At 39.1% G+C, this 18887-nt stretch overlaps 1 protein-coding gene across 3 annotated transcripts in view; it reads right to left on the bottom strand.

Moving 5' to 3' along the window:
- Nucleotides 1-513: 513 nt before the first annotated feature.
- The window catches only part of LOC117299988 (serine/threonine-protein kinase Nek10-like), a 46949-nt gene continuing 28575 nt past the window's right edge, over nucleotides 514-18887 (bottom strand). For 2 of the 3 annotated variants that reach the window (XM_033783625.1, XM_033783626.1), the window contains exons 8-32: nucleotides 17996-18037; nucleotides 17156-17234; nucleotides 16896-16963; nucleotides 16643-16722; nucleotides 16003-16089; nucleotides 15285-15414; nucleotides 14577-14668; nucleotides 13992-14082; nucleotides 13198-13299; nucleotides 12353-12439; nucleotides 11505-11672; nucleotides 10257-10385; nucleotides 9237-9420; nucleotides 8531-8755; nucleotides 7967-8045; nucleotides 7577-7777; nucleotides 6868-7017; nucleotides 6419-6553; nucleotides 5985-6091; nucleotides 5549-5623; nucleotides 4218-4334; nucleotides 3140-3292; nucleotides 2598-2815; nucleotides 1237-1472; nucleotides 514-1012 (exon numbers count right to left, since the gene is read on the bottom strand). In XM_033783625.1, the coding sequence (XP_033639516.1) occupies nucleotides 934-1012; nucleotides 1237-1472; nucleotides 2598-2815; nucleotides 3140-3292; nucleotides 4218-4334; nucleotides 5549-5623; nucleotides 5985-6091; nucleotides 6419-6553; nucleotides 6868-7017; nucleotides 7577-7777; nucleotides 7967-8045; nucleotides 8531-8755; nucleotides 9237-9420; nucleotides 10257-10385; nucleotides 11505-11672; nucleotides 12353-12439; nucleotides 13198-13299; nucleotides 13992-14082; nucleotides 14577-14668; nucleotides 15285-15414; nucleotides 16003-16089; nucleotides 16643-16722; nucleotides 16896-16963; nucleotides 17156-17234; nucleotides 17996-18037 (3114 nt within the window). In that variant the 3' untranslated portion in view covers nucleotides 514-933. The remainder of the gene's footprint in view (nucleotides 1013-1236; nucleotides 1473-2597; nucleotides 2816-3139; nucleotides 3293-4217; nucleotides 4335-5548; nucleotides 5624-5984; nucleotides 6092-6418; nucleotides 6554-6867; nucleotides 7018-7576; nucleotides 7778-7966; nucleotides 8046-8530; nucleotides 8756-9236; nucleotides 9421-10256; nucleotides 10386-11504; nucleotides 11673-12352; nucleotides 12440-13197; nucleotides 13300-13991; nucleotides 14083-14576; nucleotides 14669-15284; nucleotides 15415-16002; nucleotides 16090-16642; nucleotides 16723-16895; nucleotides 16964-17155; nucleotides 17235-17995; nucleotides 18038-18887) is intronic. The other variant, XM_033783627.1, reaches the window with a different exon arrangement.

Raw genomic sequence — 18887 nt, 5'->3', positions numbered from 1 at the left:
TTCTCTCTGAAATACTGTTTTTATTAATTGAATTTTTTACAATATATTTTGTTCCACAGCCCATTTCTGTTCTGTTTCGTGTAGTTGACCTTTAGCTAAGAGTTTCAGCTCATTCCCTGTCTTCAACAGCAATAGACGAATACTGAAGTCCATCGACTAACAAAGTCCACTCTCCATAAACTATATCTGTACACCTCATTCTTTAATTGGTAATGTTAAGAAGACTTAAAGACTCTGGACACTATTGGTTATTGTCTCAGACCAATATTCTCACTTTGTGTATCCCAACATATGCATAAAATAACAAATCTGTGAATTTATTTTACTCAATTGTTCATTAAGACAGTAATGAAAGAAAAACACCCCTGTGATACAAATTTGTGTGCTTTCAGATGTCTAATAAAAGGCTTCAGGCCTGAAGTCTTTGAGTGAGAAATGACCTCTCTTAAAAAAGAAAACATAACTTAAGAGGGAGCCATTTCTCACAATGTTTTATACTATCAACAGCTATCCATTGCTCGCTACAATTAAAAAAAAAGAAAAGTAATTACCAATAGTGTCCAGTTCATTTAAGTCATCGCTCGTTAACCAATTATTTTCTCTTGCAAACTAAGCCTCTACCAATCACTCTCTCTTCTCACAGACAAACATTCTCTCGCTAGTTTGAATCTAGTAAATAAACCTTTGGTCCGTTGAGATAAACCGATAAAAAGGAAATACACTCACACTGAGTTTGAGCTCTGGGTCCAAGTTCATGAAAGAGTTCAGCAGAAAATTTGACCTAGTAACTGTTTGTGCTTAACAGCTATATGAAGCTGACCCCCTGGTTGATATTTAATCTGCTAAGCATGGTTTCAGAGATTGGGCTTGGAGCCGTCGTCGTTGCTTGTGCTTGTATTGTCATCCGCAGACTATTGACGGTGATCTTTAGGACTAACCTACCTCAAAAGCACTGCTCCGTCTGAGAGTTGGAGGGCTGGTCACGATAGGTCCAAGAGGCAAGCTCCGATTCCTGGAGAAGAAACGATAGCAAAAATGAAAGTTTGAAGATAATTATGATAGAAAGCTTTCCTTAAAGTAATACTTGCTGAGGTGCTGTAGTTTTTGTGAAATGAGTCACGAAAAATGATTTTAGCATGTAAAACATATTTTCGTGACATTGTTTTACAAAAAGTACCCAAATCCTTTAAGCAGCTCCATGAAATTGAGTCCAGGAAATCAACCAATGAGTCTCACCTTGCGTTTGGGGTCATTGTGTAGTACCCACTCTCCCTTAGTACACTTTCTATAAACATCTGCATCTGCTCGTAGGTGATTCCGATCTCCGTATCGTTGGGATCCAGGCTGCCACTAGAGGGCTTCTCACCGGAGACTTGGATGTGAGATTCTTCATGGCTCGCTTGCTTCAAGAGGTAGGAAGCTTCATTGGAGCATAGGTTCAGATCGATCAACTCTTTGGACCCGACGATGAGCTGTGAACCAAGAATTGAAATACTATATTCAGTTGATTTCAAATTTACATCATTTAACTTTGGTTTTACCATGGAGGAAGGAAGAGAAGGAGCTCGAATGACCCGCAAAACCGTAGCCCTGTCTGACCAGTGGAAAAAGACAGGAGACCTCCAGCTGGACGGCCTATTAACGGGCAGGATTAGATGTCTTTGTACATAAGGTGTGGTACCGCCAGTCTGCGCCGTTGCCTTCGTGTAGAGTTGAATTATTGGAGAAAAGAATTTGTGGTGTTTCACGGAAATATCATGGCATATTTTTACATTTTTTGTGACTTTCCTGTCACTAGCGGTGGTTAAAAATTTGGGTATTAGCACACGAGGGTGGTTGGTATTCAATTGTGTTTTTCGATTTGGTGGGTGAAAGTGTACATAGTTTTTATCAGGTCTCAAAAAAGTTTTTTTTTTGGGGGTGTATTATATCCATAGGACATACGACACCATAGTTGAGTGAAGAACCAAGTGCGCACGCGCAAACTCACATACTCCAGGTTGCCCATTGTTTGTATAAGGTATGTGGGTGATTACGAGGTGTCGTTAAATGACCGCGGTACCACCGGGTCGACTTTTGAAGTCCCCTTCGTTCGAGCTCCTTCTCTTCCTTCCTCCATGGTTTTACTTGCCACTTGTATGATAACAAAGCAGGCCTGGATTAACATGTTGAAAGGACAAGGCTATTTGTCATTTTTCAAAGGGCACTTCCATTGGACAATTTTAAAGTCAATAGGAAACTTTTGAAGGGCACCAAGGCCAACTACTACCGGTTCTTCACAGAACCCAAATTACTCAAAAGAGATGAACACATGGTGCTACCGTCACCTGAAGTTGTTGTGCAGAAAATACTGCTCAACAAACTTGATTGCCAAGCGAAATCTAGCAGGGAGCCAGTCAATAGTAGTGTACATTGCATGGTATTTAGGCTGGCAACCCATTCAATGCTTAACAAGACTTTTTGTGCTTGGCAAATTGTTGTCCGTGGTAGTTTTTGTATAATTTAGTTATGTTCACTCAAAGTAAATAAAGGAGCTAAGGAATAAGTTTTTGTAAGAAATGGGGGGGGGGACAGGCAAGGGAGAGGGGGAGGTTCACCTTCTTGATTTCATTCTTGAGGTTGACCGAGCTACTCTGAAGGGAAAACAGTGCCTTCTTGAACCGCTCGATAACTTTACGACGAGGGTTTGGGGAGAGCGTCGGAGGAAGCTGACAGATGAAGATGATCTTCTTGATGGTGTTGAGCATCTTCATGACGGGGTCGCTTATCTGACGGACTTTGCGGGGCGAAATGGTCAGGGTGGCTGCAGCTGACGCTGTGGGATAAAAGTTCAACAATGCTTTAAGAACTCTTGCAAAAAATAGCTTGTCTTTAACTCTCTTGAGTAGCTTCTTTGAGTTTCTAGTTTTCATTTACCTTTATTTCCGTCCTAGCTCATTAAGTAGCATTTGCTTTGTTTGTTTGTTTGTTTATCCTGTTAAGTTCTGTTCAGAAGTCCTCTATGTTGTTTATGTCATGTCACCAAATAAAATTGTGTGCATAAATAGATAGAGGACAATGAAATCAATCAAATGTAAGCACTTCTTCTTGAGATAATAAGTTACCAAATTAAAATAGAAAAAAAGAAGCCAGCTCTTACGTGGTCTTGGTTTGCCGCTGTTAGATGACTGTCTCCTAAGGGTCTCAACGAAGGACCCGCTCTGTGACCTCAGCAAGCGCCCTCTCTCAGTACCGGGTTGCGTCACATCATTGAGTGACGGAAGAGCGGATTGTCCCAAAGCTCGATTTACAGCTGAGAGAACGAAAAGAAACAAAACTGTATTCAAAATTTGTTTTACTTTTTGACTCAGAAAAACTGTCGTTAGAAGGGAATTGTGTTTAGCAAGTCAAAGCAAAAATTACTGCAGTATAATTGGTCACACAGTTTAAAGACATAGATGGTAGCTGCTATCATTATCTTCAAACTGTGTGATTTTAATGTAAATCTGTGGACATTGCGTTTTTTGTTACAAAAAGTACCCAAATCCTTTAAAGCCAGAGGACACTATTGGTAAATGTCAAAGACCAGTCTTCTCACTTGGTGTACCTCAACATATACATAAAATAACCAACCTGTGAAAATTTGAGCTCGATTGGTCATCGAAGTTGCGAGATAACTATGAAAGAAAAAACACCCTTGTCACACGAAGTTGTGTGTGTTTAGATGGTTGATTTCGAGACCTCAAATTCTAAACTTGAGGTCTCGAAATCAAATTTGTGGAAAATTACTGCTTCCTCGAAAACTACTCCACTTCAGAGGGAGCCGTTTCTCACAATGTTTTATACTACCAACCTCTCCCCATTACTTCGCTACAAAGTACCGGTAAGGTTTTATAATAATAATTGTTTTGAGTAATTATCAATAGTGTCCACTGCCTTTAAAGGAACAATGCTTTTAAAATACCATAATGAGGAGAGAGTCACAAGAAAGTAATAAATATAAAGTATTGACCATCTGCTGGGACAGATTATTATACTTTGAGTGCACGGCAAAGAATGAGATGGCCATACCGCCGTCACCTGACGATTTGTCGTTAAGTTTGATTGCTGAATACTTGCAAAATGGTTAAAGAAGCAATGGATTTTAAAGTTTATGGAGAATGAAAATTTTTAAAATTAGAAAACTGAGAAGTTGAGAATTTTTTTTTTTAATTGTGAAAAATGCACAGCAAACACACCTTGCACATCAAGCGTAAGAGAACGCATCCCTCCTCCGTTGCTCTTGGCAACAGTGGGAGGGCGTGGCACGGCAAAGGTGCCACGCCCCTGACTGGAACTGAGGTTGAGACTGGACCCTGGATGTGGTAGAGGGTTTGTTCAAGGGGGGAAGGAGGAGGAGGTGAAAGGTCAAACAGTGAAGGAGGTGAGGAAGTGATAGTAACAATATCTTGTTTTTGTAGACTTGTTATCATAGTGCGGCCATCTCTGTTTTCCAGCCATTCAAACAATTGTAAGTAAGGTCGTGTCTGAAACGGGCACTTCGGCTACAGCTCTGGCTAGATCGCCGGTGATCCCTATTCTTCAACACTGGCAGATGCGCTGATCTAGCCGTAGCCGTAGCCAAAGTCGCTGTTTCGGACATGGCTTGTCGCTGAATGAAATTGGATAGACTGGTCCCCTGCATCGCAGTGATAATCCTAATCACTGTGGTTACAGGGCATCAGACAGAGATGGCGGCACTGTGGGATAAAGGCCTGTTAGTGTTATCGATGGTAGTGAGACTCGGCACAGCATTTCAGATGCAGTCATATAAAACATGTTACTGTTGTGAACTGTGTAAGTGTGGCCAGTTATAACGTCATGCATCTAATCAACTATTTAGAAAACCTGTATTTTTGTGGCCAGTTAGTGTCAATTCATGCATAGGCCACATCAAATAAACATTTAAAATGTGACCATTAATATCTAATCATGCTTTTCTAATCATGTCAAAAACCTCTATAATGTGGCCATTCAGTGTCAAAACTCTGTTTAAGTGGCCAGTTTGTGTCAATTCATGCATAAGCCACATCAAAGAAACCTGTATAATGTGGTCACCCAAGGACATTGAAAGCATCCGTCCATGTAACTACACATAATGTACACAACCCCACATCAAACTCAATAGAAATAGTTAACTGCTCTACAAGTGAAAATAACTTCCAAAGAAGTTTAAAAGAAAGTAACAAACTGTGAGTGAGTTCAGAAGTGTCAACTAGATTCTCAAAGCTAAAAGCTATAGGGCCCAATTTCATAAGCACAAAAATGGCTCAGCAAAACAAAATTATGCTTACCAGAATGCGGTTACCAGCCAAAATACTATTCTACAGTTACAATCTTGGACTGGTATCCTGCCATGTTTTGCTGAGCAGAAAAATATTAAGCAGCGTTTTCTGCTTAAGCAGCTCTATGAAATTGGGGCCTGATGTGAAATGAACAGTAGATAATAAGCTGAAAGTTTGGTCTGGCTTTGGCTTATGGCTATCCCTGCTAAAAGCCAAAGCTGATAAATTTTGAGATGTGGACTTACCGAGCACTGAGCTGCTCCCACTGCTGTCTAGACTGTCACATCCCAAGCTTGACTCATCCTCTTCAATGCCACTCTCTGAAAAGGGTACCAGACAAACACATAATGCATGTTATCCAGCGGACATGTTGGGTCACTGATGGGAATCAGAATGAGGCTTGAAGCTTGAATAGTCTGGTGCCAATGATGGAAATTGCTCATCTCAATTTGATCATCATGTTGATCATACAGTTACCAGACCATGGTTACTGTGGGTTTGTCAACTCACCCAAGCTCGTATACGCCTGCAACCGTGGACCTCCTATTGTCCCTCTTTTGTTGTTACTTTTTTACAACAGCTCCCTTTGGTTTTGTACACGTTTTCCAACTGTGGACCTTTCCCAAACCGTGGACCCTCTTTTGTTATAGGTCCCCGGTTTGAATGTGAATATTTACTCACCTACGCTCTTGTCCATCTCTGCAGTGCTAGCGTGAAGGTAACGTGACCGCCCACCATGTTGAGGTCTACTCGGCATTGGCTGCTCATCGCTTGACTCAAAAACATCACTGTCGGGTGCAACAAGAAAAAGGGAGAAGTCAGATAAGTCAAAGCCAAATGTCAGTGAAATTTGAATACTGACATTGTAAGAAAAATGGGGATATTTTTCACAAATGGGCAAAATTTAACCAAAGGTAACAATATATAAAATTGCACCACAAAATAATATAAATTACTGAACGAATTGTACATACAAAACTAGAGTCAACAAAAAGAAAAACACCACAACAGGTGATGCGTGATAAACTTCACAGCGCTTGAAAAAAAAAAAAAACAGAAACCAAGTTTTATGGATGTTTGAAGCACTTTCATCATCAGCATGCATGCAAACTTACTTTGAGTCGGAGTCACTCTTAATGCTTGAAGCTCCACCGCTCCCAGCTAAGTTGGCTAATCTGTCGTATCTCTCTTGTGACGCTAAGAACAGACGGTGGTAATTCTGCATGTTCTTCGTCGCTTCGTTGTGGTGTCTACAAGGAAAGGGAAATAAAACCACCATTTGTTGCTGGTTCTCCAATGTCTTCTAAAGATTTATTGTCCATTGAAAAAACTGGTATCCACCTCTGGTTTCTTTTCCATTGATCTTTCTTTGTTTTGTTTTAAATTATGTCCTTCTTAAAATGGTCATAATTTCTGTTTGTTTGTAAATCTGTGTATTTGCTGTGTGTTTCTGTCTTCTAGGACTACATGTAGTACATGTAGGTTTGTGTTTAGCTACTTTTTGAGCTGTGTGAGATATGGTCCAGCTATAGCCTTTAACCTTCATCAATTTGTGTGATCTTACCTCTGGGTGCGTTTGCGTTCTCTGTCTAGTTTCTTCTCTAGGCTGATCTGATTGGTTCGCAGTGTATCCATATTCTGCATCATGATGTCAGCAATCAAACCCCCAACCTGTACAATATCAGGTCGGAAATCCTGCTGGGCCGTCAAACATCTACAGATTATAAACAAGACTCAAAATTACTCAAAACTCAAAATAAGGCACACTCAAAATAATGCACACTCAAAATAACTAAAGATGGAAACAACTCAAGACTCCAAAAAAATCACTCAAACTCACTCAAGATTCTCGGTCAACATCACAAAAAAAATCATTAAGGCTTGTGGCCAATTTCACAAAACGCTAGGATTAATCCTATCTCGAGTTATAACTTAGGATGGGTTCAATGCATCCTTACGTCTATGGATACGGAACTTAACACGTCCCAAGTCCTAAGATTAATCCTAAGTTAGGAAGAGTTTGGTGAAATCGACGGAATGTCACACAAACATTTTTGTACAGACAAGACAACTTAGTAGAGGCAACGAACTGCACTGTCGGCAAAAGGAACCCTACAGACAAACATGAGAAATTATTCTTGCAGTGTCTTTTTTACTACCTCCAAGTAAACTATGTGAAAAATTAAACACAAATGCTTATTCTTCAAGCAAATTGCTTGAATCTCATTGAAAGGGGAGGGAAGGTGAAGATAACACTTCAGATCCACACTTACTTTCTGACCGTTGAGATCATCAATTCTGAGTAGTCATCCTTGGGTATCGGGTCGTAGTCTGCCTCAACAATCTTACTGGCGAGGGCCAGCATGTTGGAGCTGTAGAACGGTGGCCTGAGCATGGCCATCTGGTAGAGGATGCACCCCGCTGCCCAGACATCGGCTTTCTCTCCGTACGGCTGGCTCTGGATGATCTCAGGGCTGTAGGACACAGGTCAAATATAGGTCAAAGGTTAAAGGGAAGGTATACGTTTGGTAATGACTTTGAAAATCATTGCCATTTAAAACTTACTCGGTAAAAAATACAGCAGCTAACTGCAGTTATTGGTGGCAGCAGACAATTTACAACTATATTTCTATCATGAAAGAAAGTTTAAGACTCATTCTTACCAGTTATAGAGAATGGTTCCAACGACCGAAGTCATCTTACTTGAGTCTGGTTGCTTCTGTCTAGCCAGTCCAAAATCAGCTGCAAGACAAAAAAAACAACAAAATGACAGTGTCAAGTTTTGTATTAAAAAAATCACAATTGAATCTATTTTCATGTTTCATGAAAAACAATATTTTTTCAGGGCCAAATTTCATTGAGCTGCATAAACAGATAACCAATTTCTGCTCAGTAAAATAAGCAGGAAACCAATCACAATCTGTGTCCCATTTTGTGAGCACAACAAAATTGCTAAGTACAAACATTTTTTGCTTATCATACAGTTAGTTTTGCTGCACCCCCTGTCATTTCTTGCTCAGCCAAGTAATTTGCTAACATAATTTTTCGCTAAACAGCTTTATGAAATTGGTCCCAGCACAGATGGTATTTTGTTTGGTTAACTTTTTATTGTAAGCTACAAAATGTAGATTGCCCAGTGCCTAATTTTGTGCTTAACTCAACAAAATTTCTTCCAAATGTTACACCATCCCAAAAAATGAAGGTGGTGAATCTCTCTGAAGACTTACTTATCGTAACTTTGTCATTCTCTCCCAGCATGATGTTATTGGGCGTCAGATCTCGATGGACGATCTTCTTATCTTTGTGGAGGTAGCGCAGGGCCAGGACAATCTGAATGAAGATGTTCCAGATGCGCTCCTCCGAGAACCGTTCCCCTTTCTCCTTCAGCGAGTTGAAGTGTTCGTAGAGTGGAGCACCCTCTATCAGCTCCATGACGATGTACAGGTTGTCCACTTAAGACGAAAAACAAATACAAGATGGAAATTAAAATTTGATCTGGTATCCTTAGAAAAGTACAGTTTCATTAAGCTGTTTCAACTTAGGATATGTATTTGCTTAGCAAAAGAAAGAGCAGGGCACCAACCACATTGATGTGAATGAGATGGTATTCTGGCTGGTAACTCACATCTGCTTAGCAAGAAACTTATGTGCTTAGCGGATTTACTTGCAAACCTGCTTTGTGAAAATATAGGAACCTTTCTGTGATACTTTGCGTTGGGAGTAAAGAAATAGTTTTTTTATACTTTGAATAGGTTTTTTTAATGCAAGTCGCCAGACACACAAGGCCTGAAAGGCCACTTCAAGGTGTGGCCTACAATCAACTTTTTTCCCCAGGGGCTGTTGCCACCTACTCCTGGGGCTGAAACAGGTTAACCCCTGTTACAGTCATATACGGATGTAGGCTTTCATCCATGAAGTGTAATAATGACTCACTTTCTTTGAATGTCCGATAGTATCTGACAACATTTGAATGTCTGAGATGCTCTTTAATGATGGTGAGCTCGCTGACGATGCTATCAATGCTCTTATCTTTCTCCTTGACTGTCTTGCCAACGACGGGATTGTTGTATCGGATCTCTTTAAGTGCCAGGAAATTCTCCCCCGTGTTCTTCTTCACCTGTCATGCCAAATATTGTTACTTTCCATTAATAATAATATAATAATAACTAGTGCTTATACAGTGCATTTCACAATAACTGTCTCCATCCGCTTTACATTAGTGCCCTGGTCATTGGGCCAATAACATTCCTGTAGTCTTTCTCAGCTCACTGGCGAGTATACAACCTGGGCAACTGTAGCGCTCCAAAGGCTTTTTCATACACAATATCAACCTCTAACTTTGCAAGCAAATATAGTAAAACATCTTGCTCAAAAACACAAGTGTCACTACCGGGATTCGAACCCGCACTCTGATGACTTAACCACCAGAACTTGAATTCGATGCTCTAAACCACACGACCATGACACTCTAGGGTTTGTCTCATGCCAAGCGTGGCAAGTTTTGAATTGCAGAACTCAGAACCGAACAACAGTGTGTGAAACTTGCCATGGGATCTTAAAGGGTTTTGGGTGGTTAGGTGTGAAACCAGTGGCCTATTCCAAACCTAGGCTTGGGGCTCCGGATTCAACTTGGGCTCTGTCATCTGCTTTGGAGCAGAGTGCATTTTGCATGGTGGTTCAATTTCCAATGGAGGCTACAAGTGAAGTTTTGAAGGAAAAAAACACAGGAGGCACAGACTGTAGCATTCCCCGTCTTCAAATGCAGTTAATGAACATTGATTACAATTATACCGCAAGGGGACCAGACTATTGTACCCTTCCAGCCTCATTATGGTTCAGTGGTCCAAAAAGAGATTTAAAAATAATGGCCGTACAACAATAAAGGCATTTGGCTCTCTTTAAAACAAAAACACTTGACATTGTTCTCAACACAGATGTAGTTTTCCCTCTTACCTTGTAGACACTTCCAAAAGCGCCCGTCCCAAGGTGCTCATAGACAAGGTAGCCTGAGATGGACTTGGATGGCTCCTTATTCTGATTGGCCTCCTGGAACTTCAACTGTATCTCTTGGATCTTCTCCTCCTAAAGACGATGGAAACAACAAATTGTAGTAATGGAACTGCAACTCCAAGAAGACTGCAGAGAAGTCACCTTCTCTTAAAGCCATTGGACACTTTCGGTAAACAGTATTGTCCAAGGCCCACACTTCGTGTATCACAACTTCTATATAAAATAACAAACCTGTGCAAATTTAGGCTCAATCGGTCATCGGAGTCGGTAGAAAATAACGGGAAAACCCATCCTTGTTTCCACCAATTCCTCGTGTCATGACATGTGTTCAAAATAAATGTGTAATTCTCGCTATATAGAATTGATATTGTTTTAATGTTTTCTCAAAAAGTAAAGCATTTCATGGAATAATATTTCAAGAGAAGTCTTTCACCATTACCTTGTGTAAACCCTGCAAGTTATTTGTAAATCTGTGAACTTTTTTTTCTGTACCGAAAGTGTATAATGGCTTTAATGGGTTTTGTATGACACAAAACACTAATATCAACAGATAAACTTACAGGGTTTTAACATAATGATGGTAGAAAGCTTCACTTAAAATATTACTTGCTGAGGTGCTGTAGTTTTGGAGAAATTAGCAAACAATTTCACATAAGCAATTTTCTTCTCAAATAACTGTTTATCCATTAAGTTTAAGAACCCAAGTAGATCAATGTGAATGCACTCTCTCACTGAAAAGGATATATACTTTCTGAGTGTTTCGTTGACAAACTACGACACTCTTTAAAGGGAAGGTACACGTTTGGTAATTACTCAAAACAAATATTAACTTAAAACTGACTTGGTAACGAGCATTGGAGAGCTGTTGATAGTATAAAACATTGTGAGAAACAGCTCCCTCTGAAGTAGCATAGATTTTGAAATAGAGGTAATTTCTCACTAAAATAATAAAAGACTTCTAGCTAGACACAAATTCGTCCAACAAGGGTGTTTTTTTCTTTCATCATTTTCTCCCAACTCCGATGACCAATTGAGCTCAAATTTTGAGGTTTGTTATTTTATGCATGTGTTAAGATACACCAAGTGAGAAGACTGGTCTTTGACAATTACCAATAGTGTACCTTCCCTTTAATGGAGCTTTCCCATAATGGGTTTTGAGAAGATGGATTGAGAATGACTTAAAATACTCACTGATAGACTATTGACTCTTGTAACCAGTTTCTTGTAGTCATTGATTTCCTTGACATAGTGACCCACGTCGATAAACTCTTCAAAGAGGTCAGGAGGGAAGAGGCGTTTGAACATCTGACGGTTTCTCTCCATGCTGAACAGGAAGCGTAGGGTTCGGAAGGCATTTTTCTGTCGATAACAAAAGATTTCAGAAAGGTGACTGAAAGTCGCAAAGATATATTGGAAAAATTTATTCAAGCCCTTTAGATTTTAATAAACGAACCATCGATGTAACCATCACCTAATACAAGCTGTGGTATTTTATACACGGTCATATGTGCTAACTTCACTTAAAAGAGATCAGGCGTTTTCAGCGATCTGACCAAAAACACTATACTTTGGATGTGGTTACCTTTCAAACTGACTCCTTACACATTTTTTAAAATTGAGTCTTTATAAAGGGGGGCTGTAACAACAAGAAACATTTTTAAGATCGAACTTAAGATCAGGACTCTGCTGATCAGAAACCCCAGGGCCCAATTTCAAAGAGCTGCCAAGCACAAAAATGTGCTTAGCATGAAATTTCTTCCTTGATAAAAACAGGATTACCAACCAAATTTCCATTTGTTGCCATATTGATTGTTACTGGAATTCAACTGTTGTTTGCTTATCCTGAAAATCATGTGGAAATTTGGTTGGTAATCCTGTTTTTATCAAGGAAGCAATTTCATGCTAAGCAAAGTTTTTATGCTAAGCAGCTCTACGAAATTGGGCCTAATACCCCATCAAAAGCAAGAGCAAAAATGTAGGCTTAAGGCTCAATGCATTGAAGAAAAAAAAGGGGGGGGGAACAGAAAAAAGGGATTTACCTGTAAGTTGCTAACTGCTTCTGCATCTCTCGTATTGCTTGTTTCTTGTGGGAAGATCAGCATGCCAAGACAATAGACTCCATTGTTCTAGTGTACGAAAACAATTGGGAAAACACACTTAAATTTAACCCTCCTACTATCTGACCATTCAATACCATCCACTGTGATTTGGATGATGCTGCACTGTGCCAACCTGCAGTATGATATCATGTGGTGAAGGTAACTACACAGTATACAGTCAACCCTCCTACTGTATGACCATTCAATACCATCCACTGTGATTTGGATGATACTGCACTGTGCCAACCTGCAGTATGATATCATGTGGTGAAGGTAACTACACAGTATACAGTCAACCCTCCTACTGTATGACCATTCAATACCATCCACTGTGATTTGGATGATACTGCACTGTGCCAACCTGCAGTATGATATCATGTGGTGAAGGTAACTACACAGTATACAGTCAACCCTCCTACTGTATGACCATTCATTGTAGTTTCGACAGCCTGCAATATGATGTCATGTATATGGATGAATCTAGAAAGTGCAGAGTTTTTGTTGTTTTAAAAAAAAAAATTATGCAAGTTTGCCCAAAACAAGGCTAAAAGCCACTCTAGGTAAAGGGCTACAAGGAAAAAACATAGAAATGCAGAAACTCAGTGGAGATGAAGGTAGGAATTGATATTCCTCTTAAAAGATGGCAGATCATAGGATGAAGGGAAACATGCACCAGGCAAGGAGTTCCAAAGAGATGCAGTACGAGGGAAAAAGCTACTGGAGTAGCTCTTTTACAGTTATGTATCAAAATGATTTGAGATGACAAGCAAGGTCTAAACACTTACCAGTACAATCTGCTGGCCGTTGGTGTCATTCAGAACAAGTTCGGTTAAAGCAGAACAACAGGCTGATTGCAAGGCGAGTATATCTGCTAACTGTACTTCCTCCTGCAATAACAAACATAAGGCAAAATGAAGGGCCATGTAACTACATGAAATCTTTTCAGTAAGAAAGAAAGACCACAAATTTAAAAGATCTTCTTAGCAAGTTTTTCGAAAAGGAGATTATTTTGTTTTTAAAAGCACTGTATACTCAGTACTTTCCAAGGTTTTTCCACAGAGCTTAAAGGAACACGTTGCCTTGAATCGGTCGAGTTGGTCTTTGAAAAGCGTTTGTGACCGTTTGTTATAAAATGCATATGGTTAGAAAGATGATGTAAAAGCAGAATACAATGATCTACACAAATATGCCTCAAAATTGCGTGGTTTTCTTTTTACCTCGTCCAATAACACGGTCGGCCATTTATGGGAGTCAAAATTTTGACTCCCATAAATGGCCGACCGTGTTAGTTTGCGACGTAAAAGGAAAACCGTGCAATTTTGAGTGATACTTGTGTGGATCATTATATTCTACTTTAAAAACATCTTTCCAACTATATACATTTCATAACAAACAGTTTCAAACGCTTTTTATAGACCAACTCGTCCGATCCAAGGCAACGTGTTCCTTTAATATACATCAGTGTAAAGTAAAAACAACTTAAATCAAGGAAAAGAGTGATTTTTATTTTGATGTTTATTAGCATCAGAAACGAAAAGCACCAAGATCGAAAAAACAAATCTTAAGTGAATAAACTCACAGTTTCTTCAGGAAATGACAGCATTCTTCCAGATGAGCTGGCACTTGGTAAACTGCTCGTTGGGGTCTGGTCTGTCGTAAAGTGCTTACCCCTGCAAAAGAAAATCAAAGTCAGCAATAAATTATAAACCTTCCTGTTGCATAAAAAAACTTTCAAACTTTTATTTATTATTTTGAACTATCTGATATAAACCATTGTTGATTAGGTTTGCCGAGGCGTATCTTGCCTTGCCTTCCACCTCGAGGAGCCCGGTTCGAATCACGCCGGGGGGGCCATATTTGGATTGGGCTTACAGTCCCTACCTGAAGCATGGGTTTTCAAGGGGCATAATCATCTAAGGCTCTCCTCCCACATTTAAAACAAACGATTTTCATTGTCTTCTCTCCGTTGGGTTCTTGGATAGCAGAGTGATTAAGTTTGCTTTTCTGGGAGTCATTCTGGACAAATGACAAGAAATTAAATGTTGGTTCCACTTACTGGAATGACAAGAAATTAAATGTTGGTTCCACTTACTGGAATGACAAGAAATTAAATGTTGGTTCCACTTACTGGAATGACAAGAAATTAAATGTTGGTTCCACTTACTGGAGTAATGACAGCAAGAGAGGAATTCCACCCATGATTCTGACGTCATTGCTGGTGTCCGGGTCACCAGATAAGAGAACAACGCACCAAACCTGTGTGGGGGGGTAGGAGAAGACAACATGTCAAAAATCATCAACGAGAAAACCAGACAAAAAATAATAGACCATTCTTATATAGCGCATATCACCATGAGGCCCCTAAGCCCTGTAAGGGAAATACAAATGTACAAAGTAAGCGTTCTGACGATGTTTCAGCCTGTTTAACAACCTCTGAATGACTGTTCCCTAACTAAACTGCTGCATGTTGGAAGGAACAGGAACCATACGCTTTGGTTTTGTTAACTGGGGGGGGGGGGTAAGAATGGATTTATGTGATGATCGCAGATTCCTAGCCGTTTGATACTCCCAAACTTAACTTCAAAGATAAACAGGGGCAATGCCATGGATACGCTGATAAGTAAGAACCCAAATTTTGAAAGTGAGCAACACAGTTATTTGACATAAAAACATAAGAAGGTAAGACAGATCGTTGTCTTTGTCGTCCTATGAGTCATGGCTGACCCTATGTGACCCTGGTTATGATGGAGTTCCACTTCTGTCTATCCAGTGCAGATCGATGTGCATCTCATTGATAAGCCTGTGAGTTCTTTGATTCCGTCTATCCAACGAAGACAGATCAGCAAAGTTTTAATTTCTCAGTTTCACTTACCACATTCAGTAGGAGCTTTATATTATCACAATGTAAGACGCTAAGCAGGATTGGGATGCCATCGCATATCTTCACTTGCTCTTTCACCTGACTCTCAACACAGAGGTACCGCAGCAAGACCGCTGCCAACCTAAAAATTATAAAATAAACAAGTTATGCAAATTAATCACACTAGTCTCCTTGGCAAGTATTTTATTTTGTTGACAGCTTAAACAACTCCTCAACTGTTCCAAGATAAATAAAGTTTATTTTGTGTTACATGTTCTCCAAGGATAATTAAGGCGAAGCCCTCAATTATCAGATGATAAAAAAATGTTACCTTTTCAGAAAAACCTTACGGACCAGCTTGAACGAAACGGCAACAAGTCAAATTTTCTGAAAATCATTATAACAACCATTAAATAATACGGCAATTGAGTTCAAATGAGACAAGATTTTCATTGTAAAAAGATTTTAATTTTTTTGTCTATCAACTGATTTCAGCAAGATTCAAGTGTAACGCCATCACTGATTTGACATTATCTGTTGGAGCTCCATTGACAGGGAGAACTTCAACTGACAGCTCTAACAAAAGACCATGCTTTCCACTTTTTGCTAGAAGTAGTCATTCTTGACATATATAAACACTACTCAACATTCTTCTTTTACATATGATCCAAATTTAGGACGATTTCCCCCCCCCCCCTTTTTCTCAACAGAATGAGAAGGTCAGACTTACTTTCTTGAAAGAATGTCGTATTCTTGAATAATTCTCAGCAGTGTTTCGATGCAATCCAATTCACCAATCACAGCTATCGGCTCGGGACTAGGAAGAATAAAACACACATTATCAACAATGTTTTTGTTTATTTTTTGATTACACATCCAAAAGCATAATAAGGGCCAGGCCAACAACAGGATGGATAGGAAACAAGAAGAAATGTTCAGCTTTAGATGTGGGAGGAAAACCCCAAATGGAGCAAATCCCTGAAATCAGGTAGGGACTGAACGCCCAATCCACATTCAAGGCTCCGGTCTGAGGTGGGAATCGAACTAGGATCCACAGAGGTGAAAGGCAGGGAAAGAAACCACTCAGCCAACCTGATCTCAAAACTGTGTTCAATCTGTTTTCAAAAGACACATTGAAAGACTTTGAGCAGAAGGGGGCAGCAGACAAATTAATTCCTAGTCATTGTTTGATAATGTGAGTTTATCAGTAATTGCATGTGAAGCCCTGTGCAAAAATCAAGACAGCTCATGAAAAAAGTGAAATGGAATGGCTACAGATGTCCTATACTTCAATGCATGATGACGCTGAAATCTAGCCATAGCCGTAGTTGTATAGCCATACCCTAGAATTAAGACACAGCGTAACTTACCTCTGTGCAATACTAATGAGGGCATACAGGGAACAATGGAGTACCATGACATCACTGGCTGAGAGCAACAAAACCAAAGGCTGCAGAGGAAAATAACAAAATCCACACTCAAATATTAATTCAAATTATCATTAAGCCTCCAACTCTGAGCAATTTTAGGTAAATTCAATTCAGTTAAACGGTACTACCATTTAGGAAAATATCATTGCATACATGAAACACTTTGAGAGAGAAACAATTGGAAATGAAATACCTTGTGTGCACCACAAGCAATGAGCCACTCCCGCTGTTTACCATCACTTGCTAACTTCTGGAAAATATCTGCAAGAGAAAAGACACATTAATATAGTATTTATTGCTATGACTGTAAGAACTCAGTATTACTAAAACACTCGGACATCTTGAAAATGTGTTTCTTAAGAAAAAGGAAATTGGAGGGTAATAGGACATGATAACCTTTTGAGTAAAAAATAATAATAATAATTAAACAACAAAATACTCATTTAAACTCACTTGTCATTTCTTTGAGAATGTCCGCCAAGAATGGCTGCTGTCCATTGCGAAGATAACTCTCTGTAACAACTTGCAATTTCTGTTGAAAAAGAACAGATGTAAAAAATAAAAAAATAAACAAGAGTAGATAATTGTTAATGCACAACCTACCACAGAAAGCTAGAGAAGAGTACACATTGATTAAAAAAAGGTAGATTTGAAACTTTGTATGGTGGAAATTTAATCTAGTAAAGATATTGTCTTGAGTTGTGGCAGTTCAGTAGAGAACCTGTGGTATAACAACTCAACGTTTCGATCAGTATGCTCTGATGGTCTTCAGGAAAAGAACGGGTTTTCCGCAAAACTAGATTGATTACAAATTTAAAAAGTGCAACCCCATTCAAAATGGCTTTTGATTGACTTTTTATTATGAAAGAACAAATTTAATTCACAATTCACTATGATGCTTTTCCCACTGTCCAATAGCTTGTATGATGCATGTATAGCCAGCCTGTTGTTTCAGTGTTCACTGATGCATAAGTAACGATACAGCAATATCAATGACTTAATTTGAGCTTTCCTCCCATGGGTACTGTGTAATCAAATATTCCCATTCTACAATCAACCATTGTTATAACTAAACACACAACAATGGACCAGACATAACCATAACATTTTCAAGTATTTTTGATTCTGTCTGCTTACATTTAGTTGAATTTCTGTGTTCTAAAAATAAATCTTCTGGAACGTTCACAAAATAAGGATTACTTTTATTGCTTTATAGATACAAGGTGTACATTTAAACTGGTAATTTTGATTTGAAGGCATTCTTTCTCTCTAAATACTATAATTATTACATACCTCTGAGAGCACTTTTACTCCATCCAGCTCGAACAACTTTTTCTGGATGGAAAAAAACAAACAAAACCCCCAAAAAGAAGAAATAACAGGATGAAAATGTTGGTCTATCCACATCTCGGTTGGTTTAATGATTTCAAATTAGTATTTTTTTTAACAAAGTTGCCCCCTGAAAACTCTGCATTGGTAAAACTATCCATGAATAATGTATGTATCAAGGCATGAGAGGGAGTGTGTATTAGTCAATTGTAGGGAATGACTATCCTGTAATTATATGAAGTAAGTATCAAGGCATGAGAGGGAGTGTGTATTAGTCAATTGTAGGGAATGACTATCCTGTAATTATATGAAGTAAGTATCAAGGCATGAGAGGGAGTGTGTATTAGTCAATTGTAGGGAATGACTATCCTGTAATTATATGAAGTAAGTATGAAGGCATGAGAGGGAGTGTGTATTAGTCAATTGTAGGGAATGACTATCCTGTAATTATATGAAGTAAGTATCAAGGCATGAGAGGGAGTGTGTATTAGTCAATTGTAGGGAATGACTATCCTGTAATTATATGAAGTAAGTATGAAGGCATGAGAGGGAGTGTGTATTAGTCAATTGTAGGGAATGACTATATCCTGTAATTATATGAAGTAAGTATCAAGTGAAAGTATCGTGCGATCATTAGGATGAGTATCAAGCAATTAGGGAGTAAGTAACAAACTAACTCATATTGCTTATATTATTATTTTTCCTGATGCAATTGTAATAAGTTTATCCATGTTTGCCGTTTCAATGGGTGCGTTCGTTTAGCTTCCCTGGGTCGACCCCGGTGTGTGGCGTGGGTTTTTTTCCAGGACGTACGTGGGTAATTATCTGCACACGTTCGTCCTACAAAAAAGACCCG

The sequence above is a fragment of the Asterias rubens genome, chromosome 15, assembly GCF_902459465.1.
Source record: "Asterias rubens chromosome 15, eAstRub1.3, whole genome shotgun sequence".
NCBI lineage: Eukaryota > Metazoa > Echinodermata > Asteroidea > Forcipulatida > Asteriidae > Asterias > Asterias rubens.
Note: the sequence above shows the minus strand (reverse complement) of the source record. Positions and strands in the feature narration are given on the sequence as shown.